The following is a 14,747-nucleotide window of genomic DNA, read 5'->3' as shown; positions in this document are numbered from 1 at the left end:
GACCGCAGAAAGCAGTACATTCACATGAACAAACTTGTCAAAAACTCGTCTAGATTGACATTACTGTGACAGGAAGTTAGTAGATCACACAACCATGACTCAAGGGGGCGGCAGAGATCTAAAGTCACTCACCATACTGACGTACATCCTGAGTAGCTTACTTCCCACTGACAATACAGACAGACTATACAAATACAGTAAAGATCGTAGAATGAAAACATTGATCTATGGAAATAAAGACTAAAGGTAAAAGTCATTATCTCTATGATCTCCGACAGCAGTAGACTGACATTATGAAAGGCATGTGGTTCAGTAGTCAAACCACTGCATTACTACTGAACCCCTACACTAATCAGAGCTCCTACTCCAGCTGCAATAGGTCACTACGGATACAGCAGTCAACAGCAGCTCATCAACATTACTTTTAGGGAACCAATTCGGTGTATTTCTAGCAGCAATATTAAATGTTCTGAAGAGAGAGGAACCTTTGGCGGTTCAACTTCTGTAAATGCACTCTGAACACTGCATCCATTTCACAGACAGGTCTTCTGGTGTTGAGAGAGTTGCATGGGGAAGTCAACGCCTACAGGTGGGGAAGTGGTAGAAGCATACCAAAGTACACTGCGCACACTGATCACTGCCGTTCACAGCCCAAATAAGGACATATGGAGAAAAGTACAGCACCAGCCTCAAACAAGTTAGTGACCTCAGCCATATAAAAACGTCTAAATCATTCCCCAGAGCTGATTCCTATACGACTTCTCTCTCTGCGTCTAATCTAATCCAGACTAGAGGGCGAGCCCTGCCTGCACCCATGCTTAGCTACCCTATCACTATCGGAATCAGCACCCTTCCCTACGCTATCAGTATCTGGCCTTTCACAACCAAAACTTGTCATCTCCTGTCGGTTGGCATCGGTGAGAGGGTGTGTGTAGATGGACAGGTTAAGTATAAACAAACATTGCTGTACGGTTCCACTGAAAGGCACAGTCTCTGCTGAGGTGTGTGTCAGGGAGAGGGGTGATTGTAACCATACCATAACTGTGCAATCCTCCGAGCCGCTGGCGATGACCTGGTCATTGTGGGGGCACCAGTCGATGTCCAGCACAGGGCCTGTGTGACCACACACTGTGGGGTAGGCCTTGTCAATGCGGCCCGACTGTGGAGAAACAAGCAGATACAGACATGAGATCAGTCACGGATGTCTATGATATTTGGTGATCTGAGGGAACAACTTGACAAGTTTAACTTAAACCATGAAATCACAGGGTTAGGCCGACCAACTAGAGACCATGTACAAAACAAGGAGTATGCAATAGAGATGTTCCCTGTGAGCAGAGGGCAACATCCCGAGGAGGAGGAGCTCAGTCAAACATTAACCAGACACATTTTGACTACCTGTATTTAAATCTGTGTTTACAACCAAATTACACAGTCCACTAATGCATTAAGAGCATAGAGGGGAACAGAGACACAAACACAGAGAGACTCACCAGCCTAGCATTGTCATAGCCTCTAAAACCATTTCTGTTTGCAATTCTGCTGCATAGCTATATCCTAGGACTCATTTAGATTAAAGCTTACCCTTGTTTAATATGTAAATGATGGCATGTTGGTGGTGATGAGACGCACACCAGCAGAAGCTTATTTTTTGCTCTTTAAAGTGAAACCCTGAGCTAACCTCCAATCTGAGCCGCTTATATAATACCCTTATACAACACAGTCCAGATGGCCAGAAATCACTTCCCCAGCCATCACACACACACAAAACAAAGGAGCCAGACAAAGGGAAGGCTTTCCCACCCTATCAGCTGACTTCCTGATGACATCAGTCTGGTCTGAAGACGGGTACTATCTTGACCTCTGACCCTATCGTGATTAGAGAATCAGGTGCTCTCCACGGTGTGAATTCTGGGTAATGTGAAGTCTGAAGATGCTGAGGGGGGTAAGGGTTGGATTCGGGAGACTGACGCACCCTTTTCCATGCTCCCGTCAGTTGATTGCCCAACCAGACCACCACAGAGCCCGACAGTCAGATGATGTCACCGAGACAGAGCCCTGCTGGCTGCAGCCATATTTAAAGCATAATGGTCTGCCTCATGAAAATCACTCAATGCCCACAGCCATTCTAGCAGTAGACTGGGCACCATGACAACAATGGTTTCAGAGGGGCTAAATATAAGTGCTGCATATTCAGTCACAGGGAGAAGAGCTTTTCCAGGTCTCTACTGTAGACATTAGAAAACATAATAACAGGGCCTGTAAGCATTAGGCACACCAGCCTTTAGTGTTGACTTCAAAACTCAAGAGAAATGCTTAGAATGACCATTCAGATAACCTAAGAGCGTGAAGTCCGAGAGAACAAACATATTCAGGTATGAAGAAGCTGTCCTCATGGACATGTAATCGAGGCGTATGTGGACAGAGGGAGGTAACAAACTTCGAACCTGAGTGGGCGGTCTAGGCCCTATGTCTAAATGCTTGTGTAACAGCAGGCAGTGGATTGGCCACTAGGACCCAGACAACCATTTCAGACCAGGATATGAGTCAGTATGTTGTCTGAAGTCTCCTCCATATTTCTCTATTACTTCCCTTACTTCCCTGCCTGCTGTGGCACTGGGCCAAAAAAGGACTGGCCAGTTCAACTCTGCTGCTCACGTCACAATACACCACACGCAGTGTTAGGTTAAAACCTGATTACAATAGAGGTCAGTGAGTCACAGTAGTTCAACACAAACTAAAATGAATCTTTCATTTTGGGAGTGCCAGACATGGCCATAGGGATTGTGGTCGTAGAAGACAGTCAATTGGTTCACACCAAAACCACTGCCCAGGACACAATCACATCCCTCCCTACAGCAGAGTTGGGCCGTGACACAAACTCCAACATCAGTGATCAAAGTCTGAGTGTACTATACCTGTGTGTGTATATGAATCTAAAAATCACATGACTATGCCTCGTCCTGTCCAGAGAACACTCCCGGAAATCTAACATAGAATAATCAGCCGTTGTTCTGGGCCTGGGACGGAAGGATAGGCTCCTCTGAATACATAGCCAGAGAGGGAGGTGAGCAGTTTCTGGAATGAGACAAAGGTTGACATGGTCACAAACAGCGGCCTGAAAGTGATTCTCAATCTCCCGCTGTTGGGGGGAGTGGCCTGTTAGCAGCAGGATGTGAAGCAGGAAAGACAATTCAGTGTCGAGGGGGTGTAGGCTAGCTAGGCTATATCAGCAGAGGACCAGGTGTGACAGAGCAATGTAGGCTAGGCCTATAATAGCACAGGATACTGCTCAGTACTAGCATTTCCTCTTAGCTGCTTCGGCCTTGCTCAGATCAACAACATACAGCTAGCTGGCGGCTGTGTTCGAGAGCATCAAACTGATGCATCATGGAGAAATTGTGACTGACTAATATTATTGAGTAGTTATTTATGATGCATGGTGACTTGTACAGTCAGTTTCGACTCGCCTTTAAAGTCGGCTGCAATGTGGAACACGCCCAATGTTTTTCATCAGGCTGGGTGGTTGGTTGTATAATATTGTTAATGTCAGCAGAGGTGTGGTTTCCCTGACATGTTGAGTTGCAGGTTTTCAGCAGCCGTTCACAGGGACAACAAAAGGTGTGCAGATGGCAGACTAGGATCTGGGTGTGTGTAGTACATAGGCCAATACACTGAGAGCACAAAACTTCAGGCTCTTTCCATGACAGACTGACCAGTTGAAAGCTATGATCCCTTATTGATGTCACCTGTTAAATCCAGACAGGTTAAAAGAAGGCCTCGAGACAATTGACACATGGATTGTGTATGTGTGCCATTCAGAGGGTGAATGGGGAAGACTAAAGATTTAAGTGCCTTAGAACGGGGTATGGTAGCAGGTGCCAGGCACAACGGGTTGAGTGTGGCAAGAACTGAAACACTGTTTCCCATGTTTAACAACAATGATCTATCAACCAAAGGACATCCAGCCAACTTGAAAACTGTAGAAAGCATTGGAGTCAACATGGGCCAGCATCCCTGTGGAACACTTGACACCTTGTAGAGTCCATGCCCTGACGAATGGAGGCTGTTCTGAGGGCAAAAGGGGGGGCAACTCAATATTAAAGGCATTCCTAATGTTTTGTTCACTCAGTGGTATTTGCTGCCTGCCCGTCTCAGTGATATTTCCTGCTGACATCAGCAGTGTCATGTCCTCTAACTGCTGCCTGGTTCACAGACCCCAGAGAGATTAGAGACAGTGCCACAAATGGCATCCTAATCCCTATATAGTGTACTTTTCACCAGAGCCCTATGGGTTCTGGTCAATAATAGAGCGTTATATAGGGGACAGGGTTACATTTGGCACGTACACACAGACTAGGAACATGTGCAAGGGTCTAGGGAGGACCTCGGCACTCTACAGGAGACTCACATTTCACATGGAAACTCTGTTACACACATCTCTCACACCAGTTCAATTGATACACTTTGTTATTCTTCACCAAAGAAACCTAGAAAACTACATGGTTGACTTGTGAAGAGGGGACAGAGCCCAACAGCAGTGAGGGGCTGCTGTAGGCCTGGCTGTTCACACGGCTGCTGTAGGCCTGTTTACACACAGCTCATAGGGCTGCTGACATGCCGTCCAGCGGGACTAAGAGCCTGTCGTTCCAGTCATCCCACACCCCAGGCAGCTCTGATAGGGCTGCTGACATGCTGTCCAGCGGGACTAAGAGCCTGTCGTTCCAGTCATCCCACACCCCAGGCAGCTCTGATAGGGCTGCTGACATGCTGTCCAGCGGGACTAAGAGCCTGTCGTTCCAGTCATCCCACACCCCAGGCAGCTCTGATAGGGCTGTGACTAATGAGAGAGCGGGAGCGAGAGTGTTAAATGCACCACTGAGGTGTTAATCGTGTTTGTCTTTGCTATACACAATATGGAATTCCACGGTCCGAGAGAAGTACAGGAGAGGATCTCGCTTCAAGCCTGAATAAATATTATTTGATAGCGTTGTGATCATCTACAAAAGGATGGAATGTTGTGTATGGGGAGGTCACTGATGGTTAGGAAAGGACTGCCAACAAACAGATCCTAGCCAAACTGCTCAAACATTTCCAAGGCAGGCACCACCATGATGCTGTTTATGAGGAGAACAGATGACACACACTCTTTTACGCCACAACTTCTCAATGCATAACCCTTTTAGTAGACATTCTTATCCAGAGTCCAACTTCCTTGATTCAGGTGAACACAGGTAACGAAGCTAGATTCTCAGAGATAGTGAAGAGCAATAGGAGGCCTGGCCTGTGGAAACCTGCCTCTGCTCTGACTGACTTGCTCCTCCCTGAGACGCAGCCTGAGGCAGGTATGTATAGCTGCGTTTACACAGGCAGCCCAATTCTAATAAAACATTTTCTCCCCCCTAATTGGACTTTTGACCATTAAGATCAGCTTGGAAAAATGTAATGTGAAAAGATGTGATTGGTCAAAAAATTTGTAGTAGAATTATTATTAGTAGAAAAAAGATTGGAATTGGGATGCCTGTGTAAACGTAGCCAAAAGATACGGCCGGCCTTGATTCTTATTAGGGTCATAAAATTCACCCCCATGTAATTCGGTAACCACAAAACTGTATTGAACTGGAACCATTCCGGAGAAGGTGCCAGGTGAGCAATTGCTAAAGCTGAAGATAAGAGGATAGGCGCTGATAAATGATGCTTGTAAGTACAGAGAATAGTGCTCTAAGCTAAAGACCAGGCAGAGTACAAGGACCGGCGACAAGTATAAACACAGTGAAAAGACTGTTAGCTAATTGGCACAGCCCCTTTACATGCCTGCCTTAAGTGACATCACAGAACACTTTCAGCCCCCAACCCTTTAAAAAAAAAAAAATTTAAGTGCTGCTCCTGAAACAGATCAAACCAGCAAAGAAGCAAGGAATGGCAGACCAGACCACTGGTCATAATCTCCACGACAAACAGTCCAGTGGGAGAGACAGGAGGCTGGGTAGGAGTGTGTTTCATGTAGACAAGGAGGTGGGAGTTGAGACATGCGACAGACAGTTGAGCAAACCACTGACTTGAGTAGAAAGTCTGAACAGCACGGTCAAAATCATACGCAATTGAGGCAACCCATCAAATAAGTAGGCTAAAGCCTGAATTGAATAAAGCAATCCAAAGCAGACTCCGTCCCCAACATACATTTTTCATTGGATTGTTATATATGATACTGTAAATGACCAGAACACCTAAGGACCTTGACAAGGCTATGTGCTGTATGATATCCTATGAGAGAATGTGTCAAGCAAGCAGACATGTTGGATAGCAATAAGTGAAGCTACACAAAGTTGTGTCCAAACCTCATAAGATACAACAAAACAAAATGGACGATGGCAAAGTTAACTTGTTTTGGCTGGGGGCAGTATTGAGTAGCTTGGATGAATAAGGTGCCCAGAGTAAACTGTCTGCTACTCAGGCCCAGTTGCTAATATTTGCATATTATTAGTAGATTTGGATAGAAAACACTGAAGTATCTAAAACTGTTCCAATGATGTCTGAGTATAACAGAACTCATATGGCAGGCAAAAACCTGAGAAAAAATCCAACCAGGAAGTGGGAAATTTGAGGTTGGTAGTTTTTCAACACTTATCGAATACAGTGTCTATGGGGTCAAATTGCACTTCCTAAGGCTTCCACTAGATGTCAGTCTTTGTTTGATGCTTCTACTGTGAAGTGGGGGCGAATGAGAGGGGAATGAGTCATAGGTCTGCCAGAGAGGCATGAGCTGACCACGCGCTTTCACGTGATAGTTAGCTTGAGTTCCATTGCAATTCTCCGGTTGGAACATTATTGAAGATTTATGTTAAAAACATCCTAAAGATTTATTCTATACATCGTTTGAAATGTTTCTACGGACTGTAACGGAACTATTTTACTTTGTCTGCACCTAGTGAATGCATGTCATGAATTTGGATTACTGGGTTAAACGTGCAAACAAAAAGGAGGTATTTGGACAAATTATGGACGTTATCGAACAAATCAAACATTTATTGTGGAACTGGGATTCCTGGGAGTGCATTCTGATGAAGATCCAAGGTAAGTGAATATTTATAATGCTATTTCTGACTTCTGTTGACTACACAACACGCCAATGTATACTGAGATTTTTGGATATAAATATGAACTTTATCAAACAAAACATACATGTATTGTGTAACATGAAGTCCTGTGAGTGTCATCTGATGAAGATCAAAGGTTAGTGATTCATTTATCTCCATTTCTGCTTTTTGTGACTCTCTTTGGCTGGAAAAATGGCTGTTTCTGTGACTAGGCACTCACCTAACATAATCGTTTCGTTTGCTTTCGTCGTAAAGCCTTTTTGAAATCAGACACTGGTGGGATTAACAAGAAGTGTATCTTTAAAAATGGTGTAAAATACAACTGGCTGTTGTCATATCGATCACGCTAGAGGGTTCTCAGCCCAAAGAGGTTATCACTTTGAATCCGTAAAACCCAAGAGGCATCACACACAAACACATCCTTACAGCAAAACATCTGACACACGATGGAGGGCTCTTACACGCATGCTTCCCCTCTGCGCACCATGGAAATGTCCACCTTTCCGCTTCCCTTTGTGAGTGTACGGCCTTGAGAGCACAGATGAGGCTGCATACCGGTCAGACCCTGGGCTGGTCTCCATGAGAAATGCAGCACAATGAGAGGAGAGGCACAGTACAGGCAACCTGTACACCACCGTGAGGCACTCTACTCTGACTGTATATGGCTGGAGATATGCTCCAGCTTCAACACGTGAATGGAAGGGTAGATCAGAGGGCAGGTGGTCAGAAATGAGTGATGACAGGGCAGGAGCCAAGACCAACATGTGGCTGCCCAGGCCCAGTTAGGAGAACCTTCAGGTACACCGAGGGGGAGGGGGAAACTATTGCCTAGGGAAAAACTGTTTTTATAGAGATCAAAAGAGGAATGAATCCTGGGCCCAGCATGTCTTACAAACCTCATTAAGAAAGTGTTTAGAGGGACATGACTGTCACTCAACCAGCAAAACACTACCACTAGTGAGGATAAATTCTACTTGGTTCATTCACAATGTTCCATACATTTCCTTGCCTTTCAGAAAAAAAATATAGAAATTATACACAATGAAAACCTGCACCAAGCAAGCATAGTACTAATCTTTAATTAGAAAATCAATGGCACTAATAACAAACAGAACATGGCAATGAGATCCACAGAGAATCTGGCTGACATACAACACTTGACAAAAAAAAAAATCTCCCTCTCCTCCAGGCCTCTCATCTCCAGCCTATCCCTGAAATCACCGGGAACTGGCAGTGCTGGCAGCCAATGACGAGGCAGGGAGGAAATGGTCCTGTAAGGCTGTCAGGCAGGGTGCAGTGAATGGCCATATATGGTAAAATCTGCAGTCAGCAGGACTCAGTGGCAGCAGTGGTGAAAGCAGTAGCAGAGGCAGTATAGGGCTCCTGGAATACAGATTGAGCAGAGTGGGCAAAGACCATTACAATACCCCCCTCTTGCATGTTCAAGAGTTAAGTAGGGAGGGTGTGTGTGTGTGTGTTTCAGTCAGCCAGAAAGAGCCGGCTTTAGGCAAAATAAATAAATAAAAAGAAAAGCAGATAAAAAATAAAAAAATTGGCGCAGGCTGCTTTTTAGCCCATTCATTGATAAATACATTTGATGCTTATCGGTGTATAGGTCATTTTGCAAAATTGAGTGGAATTAATTGCAGAGTGTGTATTTTTGTTGGTCATTATGTATACCTGCACAGCGTACAGATACAGAGCCTAGTTTGAATGGAAAATGTGTCAGCGTGAGAGCTGCTGCTACAGTGCCTCAAACAGCTCATTCGTTACTGCTGGAGTGAAATGTGCTTTTTTTACTAGTCCAATCATTGTGCAACAATTCTAAATGCAATTGTGTGATAAAAGTTGATGGCCACAATTAAAAATAGCTAGTATTTTTATTTCTCAACTGGTAATTGAAGCATGCTTCCCATCCACCATCCAAGTGCACAGGCAACGGTAGGGAGGCTTTAGCGCCTCACACCAGTGGAGGGAGTATGCATTTTGAAAACATACTTAATGTTTGAAACCAGAACGTTTAACTTCATATCATAAACTCAGCAAAAAAAGAAACGTCCTCTCACTGTCAACTGCGTTTATTTTCAGCAAACATAACGTGTAAATACTTGTATGAACGCAACAAGATTCCACGAACAAGTTCCACATACATCTAACAGAATTGGAATATTGTGTCCCTGAACAAAGGGGGGCCAAAATCAAAATTAACTGTCAATGCAGCTGGTGGCCACACCAGGTACTGACGTTGCTGCCGGTGATGTTTGGCAGGTCCTCACCAGACAACAGGCCTACATGCCCTCTGACCAGCCTCTCTCAGCCTATTGCGGACAGTTAGGCGTCTCACAGTATGGACAATGCAATTTATTGCCCTGGCCACAGCTGCAGTCCTCATGCCTCCTTGCAACATGCCTAAGGCACGTTCACGCAGATAAGCAGGAACCCTGGGCATCTTTCTTTTGGTGTTTTTCCAGAGTCAGTAGAAAGACCTTTCGTGTCATGAGCTTTCATAACTGTGGCCTTATTTGCCTACCATCTGTAAGCTGTTTGTGTCTTAACCGTTCCACAGGTGCATGTTCATTCATTGTTTATGGTTCATTGAACAAACATGGGAAACTGTGTTTAAACCCTTTACAATGAAGACCTGTGAAGTTATTTGGAATTTTACAAATTACCTTTGAAAGACAGGGTCTTGAAAAATAGACGTTTCTTTTTTTGCTGAGTTTATTATGAGGTGTCTTACCTTGCTTCGAAGTAGCCTAGTCAAAACCAGACCATAGAAACGTGGCGGCAACAGAAATTCTCATCTCCATCACGTGCCGGGTTCTTTTTCCCCTGCTAATTGCATTATGGAGCGAACATTCAAGTATAACTTACTGCCTTGTGCACATTACTGCGCTTATAGTTTATCAACATTTTAAGCTAAACGTTCTGATCGGTTGCATCTGCCTCGCTACTTATAACAAATGTAGCCTAATGGTTCTATGAATTTGGGATCCATCATCCCACAACTGTCCCAGAGTCTGTTTGGAATTGGCCATTTCTTTCTTGCAGAGAACGACAAGCTGACCAGTAGAATAGGTATACTTTTCCACTATAGGGGATAGTAGATTGACATAGGCTAGTGATTTTGCTGTTCGCTACTTGTCTTGTTGGCTGAGGAAAAGTAAAGGAACCGCTTTAACATCTTCAAAGTGCACATAGGAATTTGGTAAGAAGGAAGCACGCCATTGCATCCTCGAGTTGCATGTTAAGACGAATTACCATAATGTAAATGTGATTTGTCATTCTGAGCAACGTGGGTGGATGCTCGAATTAGATTACACACCTAATGCACATGGGTCTGGTACTTTTCAAATGTCCAGTTAATTTAAATGCTGCCGGTAAAATCTGTCAGGTACCACTAACGGAAACCCTGGTGTGTGTGTGTGTGTGTGTGTGTGTGTGTGTGGAAGACCGTGTGCGCGCGCACACACCCAGGGATCTCTTAAGCCAAAAGGGTGAGCTCTGGATGAATGAGGGATTGAGGACTGGTCCAAAGACAACATGGCCAAATCTGATTTTCCTCTACTGTGAAGAAAGAGTTTTTGAACCACTGGTTTAGAACATGACCTCGTACACACAGTGTCCTGGCTGTACTTTTATCCCAAAAGAATCCCAGAACAGACCGAAGAAACCTACTGCCTCAGTCAGAATAACGTTATTGTAACACACTGATCAACACATGGTGACTACATATGGGAAATAAAGACAGAGGCTACTGAGCCAGCCAGTAATCATGAAGAATTCAACAATTTCATGCTTGCCTGACTCAAATGAGGGCTTTCAAGGCCTGAGATTATAAAATCATAAATAGTGGTTTATTTATTTTTCCTTATTGAGACCCCCCCCCACCCCTCTACAGAGTTGGGTCAGGCAGATTGAGAGGCCAAAGCAGGAATGTCTCAGTGCAGTTGCTACAGCATGCAGTCTCCCACTGCTTCCTTCATATGGAAATTAGGGAATATATTATATTGCGTCAGGCACACAGAGAGAAAGGAGATTGAAAGCATGAGGGTTGAAGACGACATGCGTTCAGTCAGACACCTGACACCTCCACACATCCCTCTCGGTCCTGACAGGACGCAGCCAAACATGCAGGCAGCAACAATGAGGCGAGGCGCTGAGTCATCTTGGCCTGCCACAGGAACCACCTCCTACACAGAGACACACCCAGCTCATCTCTGTGATACTGACTGACCAATACCACAGGCACCTTATGGCCACACACACACATCGCTCCACAAGCTCAAGCATAGGCCAACGTGTCCAAGCACATACACACACACAGGATAATAGGCAAGTGCAAGGAAAGTATGAAGGGTGAATATCAAGGCAAAATCTCAAGACACCTTCAGTCAAAGCTCAAACCTACACTTACATGGAGGGTTTCTGTGGTTCTCGGACTTAAAACCAACAATGCTGGATGTGAATAGGAGAGGTAGAACATATGAAGATAAAATGAGGGCCACAGTACGGGCCATATTTTGGGGGTTGGATTCAAGGAGCAGCACCCTCGTTCCACATCCAGCCCCCCTCAGCAGGCCGAATGCTGCTGTGACAACGGGCCTGGCTGGGAGTGAGCGAGAGACAAAGGCTCTGAGCAGCTGGCTGCCCAAACAGCACAGCATGGGCAGATGGGCCTGTCCACCCTCACATGGGCTATAGTGTGTGTGTGTGTGTGTGTGTGTGTGTAAAAGAGGCAGAGTCAGACAGACATGCAAAGACACATTGATCACAACGCTGTGCCCCGCTATGAGGCTACGTTGACATTGTGTGTAGGGGTTGAGCCATTAAGGGGATTTTTTTTTAACCTTTATTTAACCAGGTAGGCCAGTTGAGAACAAGTTCTCATTTACAACTGCGACCTGGCCAAGATAAAGCAAAACAGTGCGACACAAACAACACATGCAATAAACAAACTGTCGACCTCTAGACTGTACGATTATGATTTTTCAACACCGACACCGATTATTGGGAGGACCAAAAAAGCAGATACCGATTAAAATCGGCAGATTATTATTTTTCTTTGTAATAATGACAATTACAACAATACTGAATGAATACTTATTTTATTAACTTAATATATCGATAAAATCAATTTAGCCTCAAGTAAATAATGAAACATGTTCAATTTGGTTTAAATAATGCAAAAACAAAGTGTTGGAGAAGAAAGTAAAAGTGTAACCGATATGAAATGGCTAGCTAGTTAGCGGTGGTGCGCACTAATAGCGTTTCAATCGGTGACGTCACTCGCTTTGAGACCTTGAAGTAGTGGTTCCCCTTGCTCTGCAAGGGCCGCGGCTTTTGTGGAGCGATGGGTAACGATGCTTCGTGGGTGACTGTTGTGGGCAGAGGGTCCCTGGTTCGAGCCTGGGTCGGGGCGAGGGGACGGACTAAAGTTATACTGTTACACTATGTAAGAAAGCTAACGTTTCAGTTCCTTGCTCAGAACATGACAACATGAAAGCTGGTGGTTCCTTTTAACACGAGTCTTCAATATTCCCAGGTAAGAAGTTTTAGGTTGTCGTTATTATAGGACTATTTCCCTTATACCATTTGTATTTCATTAACCTTTGACTATTGGATGTTCTTACAGGCACTTTTGTATTGCCATTGTAACAGTATAGCTTCCGTCCCTCTCCTCGCTCCTCCCTGGGCTTGAACTAGCAACACACTAGCAACACAACAGCCACCATCGAAGCAGCATTACCCATGCAGAGTAAGGGAAACAACCACCCCAAGACTCAGAGCGAGTGACGTTTGAAACGCTATTAGCAAACGCTAACTAGCCAGGCAGTTCACTTCAGTTACACCAGCCTCATGTCGGGAGTTGATAGGCTTGAAGTCATAAACAGCGCAATGCTTGACGGCACAACAAAGAGCTGCTGGCAAAACGCACGAAAGTGCTGTTTGAATTAATGTTTACGCGCCCGCTTCTGCCTACCACCACTCAGTCAGATACTTGTATGCTCAGTCAGATTATATGCAGCGCAGGACACGCTAGATAATATCATCAACCATGTGTAGTTAACTGGGGCGGCAGGATAGCCTAGTGGTTAGAGTGCTGGACTAGTAACCAAAAGGTTGCAAGTTCAAATCCCCGAGCTGACAAGGTACAGATCTGTCGTTCTGCCCCTGAACAGGCAGTTAACCCACTGTTCCTAGGCCGTCATTGAAAATAACAATTTGTTCTTAACTGATTTGACTAGTGTGTTAAACTAGTGATTATGATTGTTATTTTGCTATTTTGTAAATGACATCGCCGAAGTCAAGGATCGGTAGGATGGTCAGTTTTACGAGGGTGTGTTTGGCAGCATGAGTGAAGGAGGCTTGGTTGTGATTCTATATTTAATTTTGGACTGGAGATGCTTAATGTGAGTCTTGAAGGAGAGTTTATAGTCTAGCCAGACACCTAGGTATTTGTAGTTGTCCACATATTCTAAGTCAGAACCATCCAGAGTAGTGATGCTACACGGGCGAGTGGGCAGCGATTGGTTGAAGAGCATGCATTTAGTTTAACTTGCATTTAATAGCAGTTGGAGGCCATGGAAGGAGTGTTGTTTGGCATTGAAGATCTGGAGTTTTGTTAACACAGTGTCCAAAGAAGGGCCAGAAGTATACAGAATGGAGAGACCGCCAGAGGTCCGGACAACAGGCCCTCCGATTTGACACACTGAACTCTATCAGAGAAGTAGTTGGTGTACCAGGCGAGGCAGTCATTGGAGAAACCAAGGCTGTTGAGTCTGCCAATAAGAATGTGGTGATTGACAGAGTCGAAAGCCTTGGCCAGGTCGATGAATACAGCTGCACAATAATGTTTCTTATCGATGGCGGTTATGATATCATTTAGGAGCTTGAGCATGGCTGAGGTGCACTCATGACCAGCTCAGAAACAAGATTGCATAGCGGAGAAGGTATGGTGGGATTTGAAATGGTCGGTGATCTGTTTGTTGACTTGGCTTACGAAGACCTTAGAAAGGCAGGGTAGGATAGATATAGGTCTGTAGCAATTTGGGTCTAGAGTGTCTCCCCTTTTGAAGAGGGGGATGAACGCGGCAACTTTCCAATCTTTTGGAATCTCAGAAGATACGAAAGAGGTTGAACAGGCTAGTAATAGCGGTTGCAACAATTGTAGCGGATAATTTTAGAGAGGGTCCAGATTGTCTAGCCCAGCTGATTTGTTGGGGTCCACATTTTGCAGCTCTTTCAGAACATCAGCTATCTGGATTTGGGTGAAGGAGAAATGGGGGAGGCTTGGGCAATGTGCTGGATGGTGCAGAGCTGTTGACCGGGATAGGCTAGCCAGGTGGAAAGCATAGCCAGCCGTAGAGAAATGCTTCTTGAAATTCTCAATTATCGTGGATTTATCGGTGGTGACAATGTTTCCTAGCCTCAGTGCAGTGGGCAGCTGGGAGGAGGTGCTCTTACTCTCCATGGACTTTAGTGTCCCAGAACTTTTTTGAGTTAGTACTACAGGATGCAAATTTCTGTGAGGAAAGCAAAGGCTAGATTTTTCAAACTGCCTGTGTATATTGGTTCCTAACTTCCCTGAAAAATTACACATCGCGGGGGCTATTCGATGCTAATGCAGTGCGCCACAGGATGTTTTTG

General features: G+C 44.8%; 1 protein-coding gene across 4 annotated transcripts in view; it reads right to left on the bottom strand.

The window, feature by feature from the left end:
* Positions 1 to 14,747, bottom strand: part of coro1ca (coronin, actin binding protein, 1Ca) — a 59,833-nt gene that overhangs the window by 8,644 nt on the left and 36,442 nt on the right. For 3 of the 4 annotated variants that reach the window (XM_020490109.2, XM_020490108.2, XM_020490110.2), the window contains one exon: positions 1,037 to 1,159. In XM_020490109.2, coding sequence (XP_020345698.1) covers positions 1,037 to 1,159 — 123 coding nt within the window. Of the gene's footprint in view, positions 1 to 132; positions 416 to 1,036; positions 1,160 to 14,747 lie in introns of those variants that run through there. The other variant, XM_031829984.1, reaches the window with a different exon arrangement.

Source organism: Oncorhynchus kisutch, linkage group LG8, assembly GCF_002021735.2.
Source record: "Oncorhynchus kisutch isolate 150728-3 linkage group LG8, Okis_V2, whole genome shotgun sequence".
Lineage (NCBI taxonomy): Eukaryota > Metazoa > Chordata > Actinopteri > Salmoniformes > Salmonidae > Oncorhynchus > Oncorhynchus kisutch.
The sequence above is the reverse complement of the archived record's forward strand: the minus strand, read 5'-3'. Positions and strand labels throughout refer to the sequence as shown.